The sequence below is a fragment of the Herpailurus yagouaroundi genome, unplaced genomic scaffold (genome assembly GCF_014898765.1).
Source record: "Herpailurus yagouaroundi ecotype Mexico unplaced genomic scaffold, PumYag 100, whole genome shotgun sequence".
Classification (NCBI taxonomy): Eukaryota; Metazoa; Chordata; class Mammalia; order Carnivora; family Felidae; genus Herpailurus; species Herpailurus yagouaroundi.
Window position 1 is genome coordinate 76,269,262 of NW_024412391.1, and position 21,514 is coordinate 76,290,775.

A 21,514-nucleotide genomic window follows, 5' to 3' on the forward strand; every position below is an offset into this window, starting at 1 on the left:
AAAAACCATTTTTGTATTGAAGCGCTTCTCAAAGTAGTGTATGCTCTGGCTTCTATTTTCTTACACTCCATATTCTCTTCAGTTAATTATAATCTCACCTGTGTATCTTCCTCTCTACTAAAACATTATTTCCCAAAGAGCCCTGATAACCTCCAATTCTCAAAAGTCAGACCTCAGTCACTCTGCATCTCTCTTCTTTCTTCATCCTGTAACTTTGCAATACCCTCAAGTGTTTTATATCCCTTCCTTCCTCGCTTATTGAGGCTTGCTTCTTCTCCCCATTCTTTTATTTTTTTTTAAATTTTTGAGACAGAGAGAGACAGAGCATGAATGGGGGAGGGTCGGAGAGAAAGGGAGACACAGAATCTGAAACAGGCTCCAGGCTCTGAGCTGTCAGCACAGAGCCCAACGCGGGGCTTGAACTCAGGGACCGTGAGATCATGACCTGAGCTGAAGTGGGACGCTCAACCGACTGAACCACCCAGGCGCCCCTTCCTCTCCCCATTCTTAAGTGACTTCACTTATCAAGGTTTGTCTTGGGCCTTTGTGTTTTGCAATGTCTACTGTCTCTTACGGACCTTGCATCAGAAATTAATTATCTCCTCTGGAAGAATGACATTAATATATTTCCTTTTGCCCATGTCTTGATCAATATTTGCAAATTTCTTTTATTTATCAGCAGACTGATTGCATCTTGGGAGACCTTAAAATTATTTTTCATGTTTATCTTGCTGCCTCTTTATCCCCAGGCTTTGAATTTTATGAGGTTCCCCATTATATTCTTTCCCATTTTATCAACTCTGCATTTCAATCTTCTTTAACTCCTTTGTGATCATTCTCTGCCCGCTGCCCTAAGGCAGTTTTTTCACAAAGTTGAGTTTTATCTCTATCTCACAGAATGTATCTCATATTTCTCTTGTTCAACTGTTTATTGTTTTCAATCTATAAAATCACCTCTATGAGATAGATATTTTCATTATATAGATAAGAAAATAAGAACTTAAGAAGGTAATTCAGTTTTTAAGATCACAAATTAGTTTACAAGAAAACAAAGCCTTTTATTCTTATCTGTGTCAGTTGTAAATTATCTGTATTCTAAGATCTATGAAAACAAACAACATGTCAGGTTTTATTCTTCATTGAATTCCTTTGGCTTAGCATAGGAATGCATGCATGCATGCATGATGTGAGTATGGAAGAATGACAGAATCAGGATCTAAAATATTTCTGTATATTGTTCATAGTGTCTAAAACATAGACATACATTCGATATGTGAAAAAAAGCCACATCATTCCATAAAGAGCTTGTTTCTTTAAATCAATAGGAAGATACTGGTAGGTTTTCAGAATGTAAATGAGAATGATAAATACTTGGATTTCTTTTTTTTTCTTTTTCTTTTTTTTTTTTTCTTTTTTTTTTTTGGTCAAAAACCATCCTGACTATACTATGAGACAAACATTTTTTGAGAATGGTTGAGGTAGGTAGACCAATATTAGTACTATGCAAATATTTGATGAGATTGTAAATTAAAGTGGAAATTACAAGTTTGGAAGTATGATTTGAGGGACATTAGGCAACAAGGTGCAGAGAACATGGTGGCTGACTGCATGTGGGTTTTAAGTGGGAGGAATGATTAAAGGTGGAATTGAATATAATGATCATTTTATTCATCAGTATGGGAAATACAAGAAAAAAGATTAGATTGGAGAAGATATGAAAGGAGTAATAATTTAGGACATTCAAATGTATGATATTTGTAAGACAATCAAGTGGAGATATTTATTAAATGAATATATGGGTCTGGAAATTAGGAGGGACAACTCAAGTGAGTACTAGAGATTTGATATATTCAGTCCTCTGTTTTCCTTTGCTCAATTATCAACTATGTATAAAATAACCATGTAATTAACTAAGGCCTTAAAAAAACTCTATTATACAAAAATGTGTATGCATGCCTATTCCACAATTAATGAAAGTTTAGACAGTTTAGGCCTGTTTGGGGAAAACTACATAATTCTGCATTTTAGTTTCTTCCTTTGTTAGCCTAAAATGTATATTAATAAGAAAGATGAAATACTTTTTAAATACTTCTCAAAATCCAAGAAGGCTCATGTAATCTTTTAAATATTATGTTTTAAAACAAGTATAAAGTTGGAAGTATTTAAATAAAATTTCATTAGAAAGATAGTACATAGCCACAATATTTCTCACAAGTGAAAATGCTCAGTTTGCCTGCTAAGGTATTTAGGAATTTTATGGATTTGTGATGCTTATTAGTATTCTATCACAGAAATAGTTTTTCAGACACACTAATAGACATAGAAATATATCTGACACCATATGGTTACTGATGTGATACACCAAAAAAACCCAGTATTGTTTATGCTAAAACATTAACATTGAATATAATCAGATAAATACAGAATATTGAACTATATAAGAAATTATCCTGGACTTTAGAAAAATGCCAGTATCATGAAAGCAAAATAGAAACAATATAAAAATGGAAATGTTCTAAATTGAAAGAATTTAAATGGCATAATAACCAAAGGCAACATGTAAACTTTGGATCTGGGAGCCAAGAAATATATGGTATGAAAACATTTTTTGGAACAATCAGATAAACTTGAATATAGAGTGTATATTAAATAACACTTTGGATTAATATAAATTTTGTCAAGCATGAAACTAGTATTGTGATTTTATAGAAAACAATGATCTTATTCTTATAACATGCATTCTGAAGTATTTATGGGTGAGGTGTCTGCTTTCAAAAGGTTCAGCAAAACAAAGGATATTATATAATATAATATAAAGGATAAGCATATAATATATAATATAATATATATATATAATATAATGGATATACAAATGATAAACATATAATATATATATTTTATTTCTAAATATAATTTATATATATATAAAACATTATTTCCTACACATTCACACATATATATACGTACACATACACATACACAAAAGAAAGGAAACATGACAAAACGTTAATAATTGCCAAAGGTGAAGGGTATAAAAGATAGGTTTTCAGGGGAGTATATGGAAGATGGTAGAGTAGGAGGGTGTTCAGTCCCCCTTGCCCCTTGGACACACTGAGATAATAGCTATACGTATACAACAAATTCTAACAATGAGCTGAAGACTGGCAGAACAGACCTTCCACAGTTATTTGTAGAAGGGAGTCCACATCGAAAAGGGCAGGAGGGATAGAGACACAGTTATGAACAAAACCCCCAGCAAGACTAACCACAAACAGGAGGGATGCCAAAAGCACAGTGAAGCAAGAGGGTTAATTCTACACCAGGCACCCCAGACACTGGGGACCTGCACTGGAAGGACAAGTTTCTGGAAGGTCTGACTTTGAAAAACAGTGGGGCTTCAATTTTACAGAGGTTTTACAATCGTCAGGGTTTAATTCCAGTTACTTTAAAAATCAGTAGCCTTAACTCCAGGAGAGGCACGAAGGCAATAGGAAACTAAACCCCCCCACCACATCTTGCAATCTGCCGCAGCAGAGATCAGCCCCACTCCAAACTGAATCCTGTCTTGGGGAGAAGGGAAGGTAATTTCATGCACCAGAGCACCCACAGTTCCTGCATCTAAGCTTCTTAACTTGCTGCATAGGGAGCAGACCCTGGCATTGAGTGTGTCTGCACCCAATGCATTATAGCTGGGCTGGGCAGAAAACAAGTGCAACTCAGTGACAACAGTAGGACACATGAAGTCACACAAGAGACAACCCTAGAGCACCTGGTTCTAGTGACCAGGGGACCATTGCAATACAGGGTACCACAGGACCTCTTGTATACAAGGCCACTATTTTGAAGACATGTAGCTGACCTTCTTAATGCATAGAAACAAAGAGTTAGACAAAAGTAGGAGACAGAGGAATATGTCTCAAATGAAATATTAAGACAAAAATCACAGAAAAAAGCTAAATGAAACAAAGATAAACAATGTGTCTGATAGAGAATTCAAAGTAATTGTAACAAAGATAGAGTGAATGAACTCAGTGAGAACTTTCACAAAGATAAAGGATAAAAAAGAACCAGTCAGAGATGATGTATACAATAGCTGAAATAAAATATATATATATATACCAGAGGGAATAAATAGCATATTGGAGGATACAGAAGAACAAATCAGCAATCTGGAAGAGGGTAATAGAAAGCAACCAAGCTGAAGAGCAAAAAGAAAAAAGAGTAAAAAATGAACATTGGTTAAGGGAACTCAGTGACATCATCAAAAGTAATAACATCTGGGGAAAAAACAGACATCCAGGTCCAGGAAGCACAGAAAATCCCTAACAAGATTAACCCAAGGAGGTCCACACCAAGACACATAATAATTAAAATAGCAAAAAGTAATGATAAAAAGAGAATTTTAAAAGCAGCTAAAGAAAACTGTTATATACAAGGGAAACCCCATGAAGGTGATTAGCTGATTTTTCAGTAGAAACATAGGAGACCAGAAGGGAGTCCATGATATAGTTAAAGTACTAAAAGGTAAAAACCTTCAATCAAGGATACTATACCCAGCAAAGTTATCATTTAGAAGAGAAGGAGAGATAAAGAGTTTTCCAGACCAAAAAAAAAAAAAGTTAGAGTTGTTCATCACCGCTAAATCAGCCTTACAAATAATGTTAAAGGAAATTATTTGAGTGAAAAGAAAAGGCCATTATTAGAAGAAAATTATGAAAGGAAAATATTTTACAGGTAAAAGTAAACATATACTAAAGGCAGTGTGAAGGTTAAAACACAAAAGCAGTGAAATCTATTATGTCTACAAGACTTACTCAAGGGATATAGAAAATAAAAGATATAAAATATGATGATATATACATATATATGCATATATATATATATATATATATATGACATCAAAGGGGGAGTAAATATTTTGTGTTTCTGGAATATGCTTGAACTTAATGACCATTAACTTAATATAGACTACTCTACATGTAAGATATTATATATGAACCTACAGGTAATCACAAACAAGAACATATAACAGATACACAAAAAATGAAGAAAAAAGAATTCAAACATAACATTAAAGAAAGCCATAAAATAACTTGAGAAGAGGGTAAGAGAAGAAGAAAGGAACAGAGAAAAACTACAAAAACAACCAGAAAGCCATTGACAAAATGTCCATAAATACATACCTTACCAATCATTACTTTAAATGTAAATGGACTAAATGCTACAATCAAAAGAAAAACATGACTGAATGGATTAACAAACAAAAACAAAAAACAAGACCTATCTATATACTTCCCATAAGAGACTCATTTCAGACCTACAGACACAGAGACTGAAAATAAAGTGATACACAATGCAAATGGAAGTGAAAATAAAAAGCCAGGGTCGCAATATTTATATCAGAAAAAAATAGACTTTACAACAAAGACTATAGCAAAAGACAAAGACAGAAACTACATAATGATAAAGGGATAAACCCAACAAAAGATACAATATATTAAATATCTATACACCCAACACAGAGGCACCTAACTGCAAAGCAAGTATTACAGATATAAAAGGAGAAGTTGATAGTAATACAATAGTAGAGGACATTAACAGCACTTTACATAAATGGATAGAACATCTAGACAGAGAATGAAAAAGGAAAAAGTGGCTTTGAATGACACATTAAACCAGATAAATGTAACAGATATATACAGATCATATATCAAAAACCACTCCAGCAGAATTTGATTTGATTTGATTATATCAAAAAAACTCCAGCAGAATATACATTATTTTCAAGTGCATGTAGAACATTTTCCATGATAGATCAATCACATATTAGGTACAAAACAACTATCAATAAATTTGAGAAGACTAAAACCATATCAAGCATCTGTTTTTTGGTTTTTTTCCCCCACAATGGCATGAAACTAGAAATAAATTACAAGATAAAAGATCTGGTAAAAACAAATGGAAATTTAAAAAAATACATGAAAATGAATGAAAATGGAAACACAATGACCTCAAATCTTTGGGGCACAGTAAAAACTTCTGAGAGGGAAGTGTATAGTGATACAGGCCTACCTCAAGAAACAAGTAAAATATCAAATAAAACAATTGAAACTTACATCTAAAGGAGCTAGGAAAAGAACAAACAAAACCCAACGCTAATACAAGAAAGAAAATAATAAAGATTAGAGAAGAAATAAGTGAAATAGACATACATACACACACACAAAGAAAAAACAATGGAAAAGATTAATGAAACCAAGAACTGGTTCTTTGAGAAGATAAACAAAATTAACAAAACTTTAGCCACATTCTTCAGGAAAAACAGTGATAACTCAAACAAAATCAGAACAGAAGGAAGAAAAATAACCAACACCAAAGAAATGCAACAAATTATGAAAAAATATTATTTAAAATATTAAAACAAATAGAAGGACCACAAAAACTAGATAATTTCATAGAGCTTATAATCTTCCAAAACTGAATCAGGAAGAAATAAAAATTTGAAGAGACCAATTACTATTAATGAAATTGAATCAGTAAACCAAACTCCCAGCATACAAAATTCTGGGACCAGACACCTTCAAAAGTAAATTCTACCAAATATTTAAAGAGTTAATAACTATTCTTCTCAAACTAATGCAAAAAATAGAAGAGGAAGGAAAACTTCCAAATACATTCTGTGAGGCCAGTGTAACCTGCTACCAAAACCAGACACCATACACACGTACACACAAAACCACCCCCAACACACACACACACACACACACACACACACACACACACACACAAAACCACTACAGGCCAGTATCTCCGATGAACATAAATGCAAAAATCCTCAAAAAATATGAAACTGAATTTGACAATATATTAAAAAAAATCATTCATCACAATCAAGTAGAATTTATTCTAGCGATGCAAGGGTAGTACAATATTCACAAATCAATCAATGTTAGGTTAGGTCTTTCATCCATAGGAATGGATAAAGGAAAGGATAAAAAGGAAAGGATAAAAGGAAAGGATAAAAAGTTAATGACAATCTGAAAAAGCTTTTGACAAAATACCACATCCATCCATGATAAGAGTTTTCAACAAAGTGGAATTAAAGGGAACATACCTCAACATAATAAAGGCCATATATGAAAAACTAATAGCTAACATTATACTCAAGAGTGAATAACTAAAAACTTTTCCTTTAAAACCAAGAACAAGACAAAGATGTCCACTTTCACTACTTTTATTCAACACAGCACTGGAAGTTTTGGCTATAGCAATCAGAAAAAAAAAGAAAAAGAAAAAAAAGAAAAGAAAGAAAGAAAAGACATCCAAATTGTTAATGATGAAGTAAAACTCACTATTTGCAGATGTTACTGTATATAGAAAACCCCAAAGTCTCCACCAAAAAATTACAACTGATAAATGAATTTAGTAAACAGGATACAAAGTTAATATACAAAAATCAGTTGCATTTTTATACACTAATAACGAAGTAGCAGAAAAAGAACGTAAGAAAACAATCCCATTTATAATTGCATCAAAAAGAATAAAATACCTACAAATAAATTCCACCAAGGAGGGGAAAGATCTATATTCCCCTCCTTGGTGAGGGGAAACTATACAATTTTGATGAAAGAAATTTAAGACAACACAACCAATGGAAAGGTGTGCCATGCTTATGCATTGGAATAATTAATGCCATTTAAATGCCCGTACTACCCAAAGCAATCTACAGATTCAGTGCAATTCCTATCAAAATACAATAGTATTTTTCATAGAACAAGAACATATTATCCCCAAGTTTGTATGAAATCACAAAGACTCAGAATAGGGAAAGCAATCTTGAGAAAGAACAAAGCTGGAGGTATGATCCCAGATTTTATGATATACTATTGAGCTTTAGTAGTCAAAACAGTATGGTATTGGCACAAAAATAGACACATAGATCAATGGAACAGGATAGAAAGCCAAGAAATAAACCCTCATCTATATGATCAATTAATCTAGGACCAAAGAGGCAAGAATATACAATGGGGAAATTATTCTTTTTTTAAAGAAATTTTATTTTTTTAGAATATTTATTTATTTGAGAGATAGAGAGAGAGCGAGCGAGCGAGAGAGCACTCACATGCACACACAGGTTAGGGGCAGAGAATGCGTGAGACAGAGAATCTCCATGTTATCAATGCAGAGCCTGATGCGGGGCTTGAACCCAGAAACTGTGAGATCATGACCTGAGCTGAAGTTGGATGTTTAACAGACTGAGCCACTCAGGTGTCCCAAGACAGCTTTTTCAATAAATGGTGTTGGGAAAACCAGACCGCTACATACAAAAGAATGAAATCAGACCACTTTCTTACACCATACACAAAAATAAACTCAAGATGGATGAAAGACCTAACCTAATTGTAAGACCTGAAATCATAAAACTCCTAAAAAAACATAGGCAGTAATCTCTTGGCCTTTACTTTTAGCAATTTATTTATGGAGATGTCTCCTCAGGCAAGGGAAACAAAAGCAAAAATGAACTATTGGGACTATACCAAAATAAAAATTGCACAGCAAAGGAAATAATCAACAAAACAAAAAGGCAATGTATTGAGTGAGAGTAAATATTTGCAGATGTTATCTCTAATAAGAGGTTAATATTCAAAATGTATAAAGACCTTATATAACTCAACACCAAATCTTCATCATCATCATCATCATCATCATCATCATCCAATTAAAAAATGGACAGAGAACCTGAGTAGACATTTTCCCAAAGAAGTGTACAGATGGCCGACACATGAAAAGATGCTCAACATCACTAATCATCAGGGATATACAAATCAAAACCATGGTGACATATCACCTCACACAAGTCAGAATGGTTAGTATGAAAAAGACAAGAAATAGGTGTTGGTGAGGATGTAGAGAAGGGAACACTTCTGACTGGTGAGAATGTAAACTGGTGCAGCCACTGTGGAAGACAGCAAGGAGCTTCTTCAAAAAATTAAAAATACACCATGAACCAACAGCTCAAGGACCTGGATGAGAACAGGGATGCCAAGATGAACTTCAGCAAATTTATTGTGTTTGTGACCACCCGCACAGCAGCCTGCCGCAAGTACTCCAGTGATGCTCTGCAGACCCAGATATCTGGAGGGGGCTCAGGTGGGCTCAAGGAGCCAGCTGCTGACTTCCCGAACCCTGTGTGTGATCACTTCCCTGGGCTGGGTCTGCTGATGACCCTCTGATTAGTAAAATGCTTATGAAATACAAAAACAAACAAACCAAAAACAAAACAACAACAAAAACTGTATGATCCAGTCATTTCACCACTGGATATTTACCCAAAGAAAATGAAAACACTAATTTGAAAAGACATATGCACCCCTGTATTTATTTTAGCGTTATTACGATAGGAAATATATGGAATCACCCCAAGTGTCTATCAGTAGATAAATGGATAAAGAAGGTTGGTGTATATATTGGAATATTACTCAGCCACAAAAAAGAATGAAATCTTGCCATGTGCAACATGAGTGGACCCAGAGGTATCATGCTAAGTAAAACAAGTCAGCTAGAAAAAGATGTATACCATATGATTTCACTTATATGTGAAATTGAAAAAACAAAACAAATGAACAAACAAAAACTAAACAGACTCTTAAATACAGAGAATTGGGGTTGTCAGAGGAGCAGCAGGTTGGGAGGAGATGAAGAGGATAACAAACTTCCAATTATAAAATAAGTCACAGAGATGAAAAGTACAGCATAGGGAATATAGTCAATACTATTGTAATAACATTGTATGGTGACAGATGGTGAGTATATCTATTTTGGTGAGCATTTATTATATATTCAATATATACAACTGAGTAATGTATAGAATTGTTGAATCAATATATCGTATACCTGGAACTAATATAACATTGTATGTTAATTATGCTTTAATTTAAAAACTAAAATATGGGCTCCTAATGTACTATTTTCTCAAACTTCTGCAGGTTTCCAGATTATTAGAATAAAATATTCAGGAAAAGCAAGTGTACATTGAGATATTATTTATTATCTGTACAAATTTATCTGCAAATTCAATATGACTTTACAAGTAGATCCTACCAATTATCTCATGAACAAATCATTTAAAAATTATATAAACCTTCTTTAGGAAATACTTTTTAATGCATTATTTGATAACCTTGACAACAAAACTTAACAAAGACTGTGACAGGCTAATCCTCCTCCTCACAAACATAAATACAAGAACCGAAGCCAATATTAGCAAGCTGATTCTAATAATGTGTAAAATATTTTTTAAGTGTATGTGAGTGTGTGTGTGTGTGGGGGGAACTTATCCCAGGAATTCATGGTTAAAGTAGTGTTAGGATATTAATTCATATTATCCACTACATTATCACATTAACAGAGAAAAATCATTTTAATTCTGTTAGTAGCTGAAGCAAAAATAAATAATAAACTTCTTTCATCCATTCCTGATAAAATCTCTTATCAAAGTATTAAGGCAATTCCCTTAACCAGATAAACAGCATGTACAACAACCTTCAGAGGGTGTGATAGCTAACTACTTAGCACTGTTGACCACAAATAGTGAACAAGGACTTAAGATGCTTCATGGACTTGACAGTTTCCTGCCCCTGCCCCTTTCCTATTCAATGCTCTTACCAGGGATTTGGGTGAAGGTGGATAAGCAGCATTCAGCATTTGGCAGGAAATAGTGACAAACAATGTCAAAATGGCAACCGACTTCCACTAGCAGAAACAATTGGTCCAAATGAGCAAAATGGAATTTAAAAGATATCTTCGACTAATGTTAAAAAAAAAAAAAAATTACACCAGCAAAGTATGTGAAAGAATCCGTTTGCTAAGAGGTGATATGGAAAAAAAAGAACACATAGAAAAACATTAACTACTACAAACTTAATATAGGTAAATAGTATGATAAAACTACAAAGAAAAAAAGAATAAAGCAAATGATTCATGGTCCATATTAAGTGTTCTATTTAAAAACAAGTACCAAGAGCAAGGCCAGCCTAGGTTGCATTCCTATCCTACCACATCAGAATATCAGTGTTGTTGATAAATCTCCTGATATCTATGGCACCATTTTAAGTAGCTGTGTGTCAGGACTCTGGCTTTCAAGTGGGGTATAGCTACCTGTGTAAGGGGTCTAAATATCATGCTCCACAAGAAAGGACTGAAGGAATAAAATAAACTTCAAAATTCTCTTAGAAAAGAGATAGAGCATGCTTCAATTAAGAGAAAATGTTGAGAACTCACTGTATGTTAGAGTACACCCTAGGTATTTCACATCTGTAGTTTAACCTACCCAAACCCTAAGGGGGAAGTATTAATAGCCCCATTTTATGAAAGAAAAAACAGACGCTGATTAAATTTGATCAAGATACCCAAAGTCTGAAACAACCGCAAGCCCACATTTGTTTAATTATAAACTGTGACTATGCTTATTACATTTTCCCACCCGCAGTCTAGATTATTTGAAGGGTTTTCCTGTGAAAGAGAGAGATGATTTTGTTGGTGCTCTATAATGGAAGAGGAAAAGTGAGGGCAGTGAAATTAAGTTGGTTCAAAAGGGCTAACCTAAATGTCTTCCATGCCTACAGTCTATAAATGAATGATGAGCAGACACTGCATTCCAGTATCTATGAAAAGTACACTGCTTTCATGTTAATTTAAAATGAGGGAGTTTAAAATAATTTATGTGAAATAATTTTGATATTGACATTACTAGTACATATTCAAAAAGAAAGCAACACTAAGGCATTAATATGAGAGTCAGAAGACACAGTTTCTCTGTTTTAAGGTAGATGTGGAACTTTAGATGAGTATCATAATTTCTACTCATTCATAAAAGAGATGTGCATAGTTGGTTGATTTATAAGTTTTGATTCCACTGTACAATTATGTGATTTTTAAAACCACCCATAAAAAATCTTATGCATGACCATAAGTTGAAGTGTTTATTCTCATTTTGCCTCTTTTAACAAGTTGTACAAATGAACAAGCAAGCCTGGAATGTGTTCAGCTGAAGTTCAGTTACAAGTATAGATACTGTGGAGCTTTAATTTTTTATCTTTATATTTGCAAATAAAAATGTGGAATAAAATCTCTAATCCTTAATAATTTGAGTGTCAAAATATGAAGCATAAGCCTAAATATGTAATTATTTGAGACATTATCTACTCCCAAGAAGTAAAATTCCCTCTGTACCCCTTGACCCAGAAAATAATTTTAGTGATGAGCAGTTTGGAAGGAAGAGATTATTTCAGGACGCTCTATGTGAACATGCCGTTTTGATGCTATATTTGACTCTGTAACATGATCTAATCGTACAAGAATGGAATGGCTATTGTGAACTAACGCCCAGAATCATTGTGAGAACGGGATTTGATAATTTCTTTCTGAAATGACTTTATAATAGAGTTTCAAAAAATAAGATTTTAGAGAGATGGACTTCTCTTCAGGAATTTTCCTGTTAATGCTGTAGCTAACTATCCTGAACCTTCTCATAGAAGACCGAAGTCACTACGTAGAGCAAGGAATGATCCAGATACCTTTTGTAAAATCTTCCAAAGAAAATACTATTTCATTTGAAGTTTCATAAAAAAACTACGTACTATGTTTTTTAATGTGATTATTCTGCTTACCTAAGAAAGGTCATGAATAACCAGCTAAACTATAAAGAACATATAATAAGGTACACTATAGCCTCAGAAATAATTTTGGAAACTGGCAGGTCATAGTGTTATCAGTATGATTACCAATTAAATTAATAGAGGTGAGTTTTCTTTCTCAAGAGTCTCAGATTTTCTCTGAAGTTTTTCCTCCCAGTATCTCCATTCTGATTGAACAAAATGCAACACTAAATACACCTGCATGAACAAGCAATGGAGTTTCTGTTGGGCCCATTGGCTTTGCTCCCATGTCCCTGTAAGTCTATATTTTTCCATATAACAACAACAAAATGTACATATATATATATATATATATATATACACATATATACACACACACACATATATACATATATATGTATATATATGTTTATATATGTTTTCCATTATATATGTGTGTATTATATATAATATTTGGAAAAGTGAGATATTCTCCAAATCTGTCACCTGTCTACGAAGATGCTATAATTTCTACTGTCCACAACGACTATTAGAGAATTTAAAACAAAAGCTACCAAGAATAGATTTTTTTTGGGGGGGGGGGCTTCCATCGAGGCATTTTATTTGCATGAATGTATTACATCCCTAGAAAAAGAAACCTTGGATTTTCCCTCCTGTGTGTTTTTTTTTTGTCTTGCTTCTTCATGGTCTGTAATGCCAGCTGTGGTTGTCAGAACAATTAAAGCAAACTAGTGGATGGGGGCAGATTATTCTGCCATTTTTCTAAATCTTTGAGTTGTACATCCAATATCGGGCTGCCAATAACACTTTTATAATCTTGCTTGATAATTTTTTTTTTCAAAATGATTCACAGCCTGGAATGAAATAGCAAATTTTCCAAAGCCAGCGAACCAAGATAGTGTACAAAGCTCATTGATTTTTTCTTACAACTCTTGCAAACAATGCTCAGCCATGCAAAATAATGTAGCCAGTTGTCTTCTGAAAATTGGTGAGGTGATATTTCAATGTGATTTTTATTTTATCTTCAAAGGTTTTACTCTTGGACATAGCAATCTCTATTCAATGAGATGGCTATGCCCCATCTGTCAGTTCATGTTTGATTATATTTTTAAAAGTCTATGAAGAACGATTAGCCAATTGCTGTGGTTGATTTTGCATTTGTCAAATTTTACACTGTGTGGTGTAGACCACACTTGCATAAAACCGCACAAAGAAGTATGCTGGAGGCTTACCCGAGAGGAGGAATCCATACATCACCACCAGGCAATGAAATTTTATTTCCTGTAGCTTTTCCTCTAGATATCCTTGGTATATAAGGTGCACAGGTATTTCAGAGAACTACAGAAACCAGATACATTGAGATAGGCCTGAGATAAAACAGATTTGCTGTAAAGTAGAATTAAACCTGGGTGTAGTGATATCTGTTTATCACAGCTTAAGAAAACAGTGCCAGTCAGGCAGAAATGCTTCAATGTGAAAAATATAATATACAACAGAGAGGGCAAAATTTTGAAATATGAGTTTAAAGAATCCATTTGTTGCATGGAGAGTCTACTATTAGGCACTGTTCTAGGTGTTTCAGATACATCAGTGAACAAAACAAAGACCTCTGCCCTTGTGCAGTTTGCCTCTCAGTGTTGGAAGACAGAAAAGAAAAATTTAAAACAGCATGTGAATAATTTGTAAATCTGCAGAATAAGGTAAGTGCTAGGAAAATGTGAAGTAGGGAAAGAAGAATGAAGTGGGTGACATTAAAGTTGAAATTTTAAACAGAGTAGTCAGTGTCTTCTGGTTCAATATGTATTTTGATATAAATTTAAATATAATTCTGAGATTCAGGGTTACCAAAAGTCATATTCCTTTTGCTTATATAAAAACAAAGGTAAGACAAGGCAGTTGGCTACCATGCTGGCAAGAGACATAGGTCTATGAGTTTTCCTGATTTTGGATTTTTCCTGGGACATTTTAAAACTGCCTTAGCTGTGCTACTTTGAAATCTGTCCAAAATTAACAGGCACACTGAGACTTCGAACATGTTTTGTGACCCAATTTCTGGAGCTGCAGGGATATACCAAGCCCTTTGCCTCTCTTAGATATACAGAAATTAGGAAGATAAAACTAAAAATCTACTCTTGGTATTTGATTGAGGTCTTTGATCACTACCATACTTCAATGTCATATATCTATGGATAAGGGTTAGTTGTAACCTGAGGATATATTCTAAAAGATATGATTTCATATCATTTATAAAATACTTAATTTCCCAATACTTTCAAGATTTGTTGGTGATTGTATCTAAAAATTTTATTAACAACTCTGCATTATCAGGCTTTACCAACTCTTGCTGACTCTGCTTTTCTCTTGTCTATGAAATCAGAACATACAAAGTTCAAGTAGTTGCCTGATTTGCTCCTTCCCCACCTCATCCTTCACATGTCCAGGACTCATAGATAAATACACTAAAAAGTGTGTTTTTATACTCCATTTTATACTCTATACAATATGTTCTACATATGGTAGTAATTTTTTTTTTTTTTGAGAGAGAGAGAGAATGCATGCACGTGAGCGAGGGAAAGGCAGAAAGAGAGGGAGAGAGAGAATCCCAAGCAGGCTCTGTGCTGTCAGTGCAGAGCCCGACATGGGGCTTGATCCCATGAACCATGAGATAATGACCAGAGCTAAAATCAAGAAGAGTCAGATGCTTAACCGACTGAGCCACCCAGGCACCGCTATATCGTAGTAATTTTAACCAAATTTTCTCATCATTTTCACTCTCAAGAGTCATATCCGTTTTAGAATCTAAACATGGTAGTCATCCTTTTATTACCCATCATTATAATACACACTCTTATTTGAATACTCCTGAGTCCCATTGCATTTATCCTGTTTAAAATATAACTATATATATCATATAATAACCATATATATGTAATATCCTACTTGATAAAACACCCATATATTAATGATATCATGGTGCTATTAGATCTTAAAAATTTTTGATCAAGTCCAATTTATCAATTTTTGACTTTTTGTTGTTTGGGATTTTTTTTAAACTTATGTAAGAACATTTTGGCTACTTCAAGTTTGCAAAGATTTCTCATCTACGTATTGCCCCAGAACTTTTATAGTTTTAGTATATACGCAAACACATATATGTTTATGAATCAATTCAAATTAATTTTTGCTTTGTTGTCATATAAGAATCAGTGTTCTTTTCCAACATGAACATCCAGTTGCTTTGGCATCATTTATTTAATACATGTAGGGTATCTTCACACTGTTCTCTTTACAAAACACTGCAAAATTTCTTACATCCTTGGATTCTTAAGTACAAGCTTTATGCTTTATTTTGCATTGTAGTTTGCAAATAATTTCATGCTTAATTATACTCTTCTGATAATCTTGGGAGGTCAGTATTCTCAGTTTGTAAAACAAGGAAATTAAGGGGCTAAAGAAATTACCAAAGATATCTCACCCATACTCAAACACACAAGTGCACACATGTGCATGCACAACACACACAGAGACGGAGCCAATCCCACAAACCTGGGTCACTTCATGTCAGTACTTCTTGAGTTTCATTTCCCAAGTAAATACCCATTAATGGCAAGGCAGACTCAAGAAATATACTCAAAAGGCCTTGAGACACAGCTGGAAACAATCACAGATTTTTTTCATCAAAGGTTCATGTTTTATATTTTAAAAATTATGTGAATTTTATATCCCTCTATATTATCTTTGCTGAACATATCAAAATAAAGTTGTATATTGTATATCATTAACTAAAATAAATGTTCCAGATAAATCCAACTGGCTCTCTATATTATTGCCACTCCCTGCTCCTTTCCCTGGAACATGAAACCCATTTTCAGATATTCCCACATCATTGTTATCTGTAGTCTCTTTTGGTTTGCTTAGTGTTGTTAGTGTTATTAACTTACTTTATTTAAAGAGAAAACACCTGTGCACCAAGGTAAACATAATGATAAAGATAAGAGCCCATTCTTCAATTAGAATAGCTTCAAACAGTTCTGGAAATAAAAGACTATTGTCTCATGTTCTTTTTTTACTGCCACTTAATCAAATACGATATATGAGGCAATATGGAGTGTATATCTAGAGATACATAGTTGATTAGGGACCACTTTCCTTGGGGTGCAAACCCAGGAGATATGGACTTTCCAAACTATGTTCAAAGTCAATAATAACTTTTTTTTCCTGAAAGTATACATTTCTTGTTTCAGAAGATACCCTTCATCTTGGAGCCAGACCTGTATCTGGATTAACACCTATATAGAGGGATTTTATTTTCTTCAGCTATCCTGGAAAGTAGGCAGCTAATGCCTTTCAAGACCTGACAGAGATGATTGTCCTTCTGTATATAGGAGAGTTGTCTGTTAAAGATTTACTCATCAGAAAATGATAATCACAGGTTTTATTATCTATAGAGATTTGGGGTAGCAATTGATAACACTCCCACCTTTCTGTTTCAGGAGCAGGAGAATCTGGAAAAAGTACAATTGTTAAACAAATGAAGTAGGTACACACTATTTTAATGTTTGATATTTGATGTCTGTCTGTGTAGTTGACCAGTCTTAAAAGAAATATTTTTCATTGATTGAAAAATATTGAAATCAGATTGAAATCTGATTGATGGTCCATATATCCAGGTAGCAGCAGAGCAGTCATGATTCCTGTGAAAATTTCCCTCCAACCCTTTACCAGAGAGCATAACTGATGAGTAATATTGTCATTTCCATTTTTTTTTTAATCTTGCCTCTCAACAAGATGCCTACTAGAAGCAGTTATGTTTTAAATATATTAATCTGGGTATAATCTAGGGTTTCAATATGGTGGGCATAAGCCATAAACATTTCAAAATATGTCAAGATTCATTTGAATTTAGGAGGGAATTATAATTTCAACCCAATTGGCATTTTACCTACCTGGGAATAAAATGTTTATGTAAAGTTATTACTATCATGGATTTCATTTTTTTTTTTTTTGCATTTTTCTTTCCTCTTTATAATGAAATAAGTAGGCATGAATTTCTTGATGAGACAACAAATATAAAGGTGCTAAAATCCAAGAATATAATGTCTGAAGAAATAAAATTTCAATTGATAAGTGGAGATGATTATGTAAGATCTCATGACTGTCACTGCTGGAGAATTCTAAAGGACAACTATTGCTATAGGAGAAAATGATCATTTTTTAAGCTTATTTTTAATTACCTATTGGAGGATCTTGCTCTTTGGAATAGGTCACAAGAGGAAATCATCCCAGTTAATGATACAATTGTCTATTTAGAATGTAAAACACTGTTTTTTCCTTTCTTTTTAGGTACTAATGTCATGTAAGTTCCTTATCAGCAATTATATAAGATCCACTTTTCAAATTCCATGATACCTGTACTTGCACCCAATTTTTTTATACCTTTTCTCCCATCTTTGAAGAACAGGACACGCCTCTATCCTGACCAGTGCTCATACTGCTTTTGTGTTCTCAGTTCCATCCTTGCATCCCAAATCATCTTGCACACCCTGTAACACTACCACTGAATTCACCTGTTAGTTTATTTCTGGTTAAAATCATGCTTGAGTTCCCCCTATCCTTTTTACCTGTCCATTCTCTGTGAAGTTAAATGCAGTAAAACAAGAAATAATCAATTATTTGGCTATCTAAAAATTAAAACTTTTAAATATATTAAACCATAAATAAAATTAAACAAAAATAGAAAACTAGCAAAAAATCTATAATAAATATAATAGATAACTGACTATAATAATATGTACATATAGATATAAATATAGATATATAGAGAGATATATAATATATAGATTTGTAAGAAAATATAGATTGGTAAGAAAACAAATAAGCTGCCCAATAAATACAAATGGTAAGACACTATGAACAGACAATTCACAAAGACAAAATTAATGTCTGTTTACATCTATAATGAGCTATTCTTCATCTTAGTAAATTAGCAAACAATAATTTTAAATAATATTACTCAATAAGGGTGAGGTTTGACAAGTTAATATTTTTCATTACTACTTGTAAAATTATTTGTTAAAGCAGATTTATAGAAATAACTCTTGCAATCTACACTGCAACTTGGGAAAATAATAATTATATTTCCGAGAATTTTAATAAAATAATTTAAATTTTTAAAAAGTACAAAAATAAAATAATATAAACATGAAAATATGAACAGTTATGCACCGAGAGATTTGGACTAGTCTTATTTAAAATAATGATGTATGAGGTAAAACAAAATACTCTAAATTAAAATAAAACATAGGGAAATGGATTGTGAAAGTATGGGACTCTCCACTTTTCAACTGTAATATTTTACACCCATTTACAAGTTGTATGCAAATGAGAAAGTTTTAATAGCAGAAAATACTTATATTCACTGCACCACAAAGATACAAGATTCCATAAACATCTTTACCTCAACTATAACAAAATAGATAATTTTTTTAAATGGAAGAAAATATTCCAATGTTCAAAGATATTTGCTTCTCATTACTGGGATTTAAAGTTAAACTGAACCTTCATTTTGAACACTGCTGGGTTTTTCACATTTTCTACAATGAGCAAATATTGCTTCTATTATTAACAGAGTCTCCTGATGCTACTTATTCCTCCTTTCCTCAGCAGACTCTATATGGAATACTCAACATTAGCTCTCTTTACTCTTCTACCTTCCATTTACTCTTAAACCATTTCCATCATGCCTGCCTCCAGCATGCCAAAAAAATTGCCCGTATAAATGTCAATTATTATTTCCCAATTGTCATGTTGTATGGAATGCTCATGAGTCCTTATTTTAATTGTTTCACTGCACTGGGCTTTTCTCTTCTCAAACTTTACTCTGGCTTCTAAAATAACTCTTTCCCAGTTTACCTCCTAACCACCTGCTTTACTCCCAGATTCTTTGACTACATCTTAACTGCTGGTGCCTCTAATGTACTAGGTCCCCTTCTCTGCTTACTCTATACCTTCAGATGAAAACTGCTAAGGTCCAGTGATTTTTGCTATCATCTGTCCCAGACTGTCCTAGAATATTTCTTTCAAATTCACTTTGTCTAAACTAGGGAAGCAGGTATATCTACGTCCATATTCTGTGGATAGGTCCAGTTCAAAAAAACAACACTAACTTATCTCTCCATCTGGCCTGTTTCCCTACATTTAATTATAGCAGCAACAGCAGCAGCAGCGGCAGCCTCTAAAGCAATAAATCTGGGTGTAGATATGAAGACGCTCACCTACTCACCAAGTTTTGTCACATCTACACAAGTTACATCTTCAAGGGTGTTATTTATCCCTATTGTCACTGCCTTAGTTTAAAAGCCTCACATTTCTGAAGTGGATTAATGCAATATCCCGCTAAGAACTTTCGACCTCCCTCTTCTTTCCTCCACTGCAGTATCCACAGTAACACCAACTGATCGCTTTTTAAAAAGAGTGTATGTCTTTCCTGAATCGTACTGTTCACAAACTATCAAGATCAAACTGCTTGGCATGATACATAAGACACTTCAGAATCTAGCTCTTATCTACCTCTTCATTCTGATGTCCTATGACTTCCCTCCCCCTTCATGCTTTCTACATCAGATGCTGAACTTACATAATGCTTTGGACTAATGTATGACAGAAGGCATACAGCTTAGCAGCTAAGATCAGGGGCTCCAAAATCAGACTGCATTTATTGCTCAACTGTACCATGTACTAAGTTAGGGGTGGTGGTTCATTTATCTATGCCTACATTTCTTTCCTGTAAAATGTATGTAATAATTTTACCTACCTTAAACTACTTATTGCAAGAAATGAGAAGACATATAAAGCACTTAAAACAGTGCTTGGCATACACTGAAAGTTTGGTAATTGTAGCCATCTGTTCGGTCGTACTGATTGTTCTTCCTAGAGTGTTCTTCCTTTTCGCTATCTGGAAATAACTACTCCTCCTTGAATAATGAACCGATCATCAATCACTGCCCCAGGCAGTCTCCCCCCAGTCTCTTAGACTTCCTCTCAATAAAGTCTATCGCTTCTTCTTTTCTAGTTTATTGTACCACATTCAGACATTGTTGTAATATACTCTCACACTGTACAAAAGTGAAATTTTATGCCCTACCTTCCTATATAATCCAGTACTCTCCAATAGAACTTTCTGTGATGACAGGAAGATTCTATCTGCATTTTCCAATATGGAAGCTCCTAGTCACATGTGGCTATTACGCATTTGAAATTTGGCTAGTGTAAAGGAGGAATTAATTGACTCTTATTTTTTTAATGTTTTACTTAATGTTTTTGTTTTTTTATTTATTATTTTTTTAACATTTATTTATTTTTGAGACAGAGAGAGACAGAGCATGAACGGGGGAGGGTCAGAGAGAGAGAGGGAGACAGAATCTGCAACAGGCTCCAGGCTCTGAGCTGTCAGCACAGAGCCCAATGCAGGGCTTGAACTCACAAACTGCGAGATCATGACCTGAGCCGAAGTCGGACGCTTAACCGACTGAGCCACCCAGGCGCCCCTGTTTTTATTTATTTTTGAGAGAGACCAAGACAGAATGCTAATGGGTTAGGGGAAGAGAGAGAGGGAGACACAGAATCAGAAGTAGGCTCCAGGCTCTGAGCTGTCAGCACAGGGCAAGACACGGGGTTCGAACCCACGAGCTGTGAGATCATGACCTAAGCCGAAGTCAGACGCTCAACCAACTGAGCCACCCAGGTGTCCCAGAATTAATTTACTTTTAAATAATGTCTAGTAGCTACTATATTAGACAGTGGAGCTCTAGTCTATATGTTTTGGGGGAGGAGAGAAAGTGTCATTCATTAATTCTTTT

At 33.9% G+C, this 21,514-nt stretch overlaps 1 protein-coding gene across 1 annotated transcript in view; it reads left to right on the forward strand.

Moving 5' to 3' along the window:
• Positions 1-21,514, forward strand: part of GNAT3 (G protein subunit alpha transducin 3) — a 65,385-nt gene that overhangs the window by 7,253 nt on the left and 36,618 nt on the right. The window contains exon 2 of the mRNA XM_040472814.1: positions 17,150-17,192. Within this exon, the coding sequence (XP_040328748.1) occupies positions 17,150-17,192 (43 nt within the window). The remainder of the gene's footprint in view (positions 1-17,149; positions 17,193-21,514) is intronic.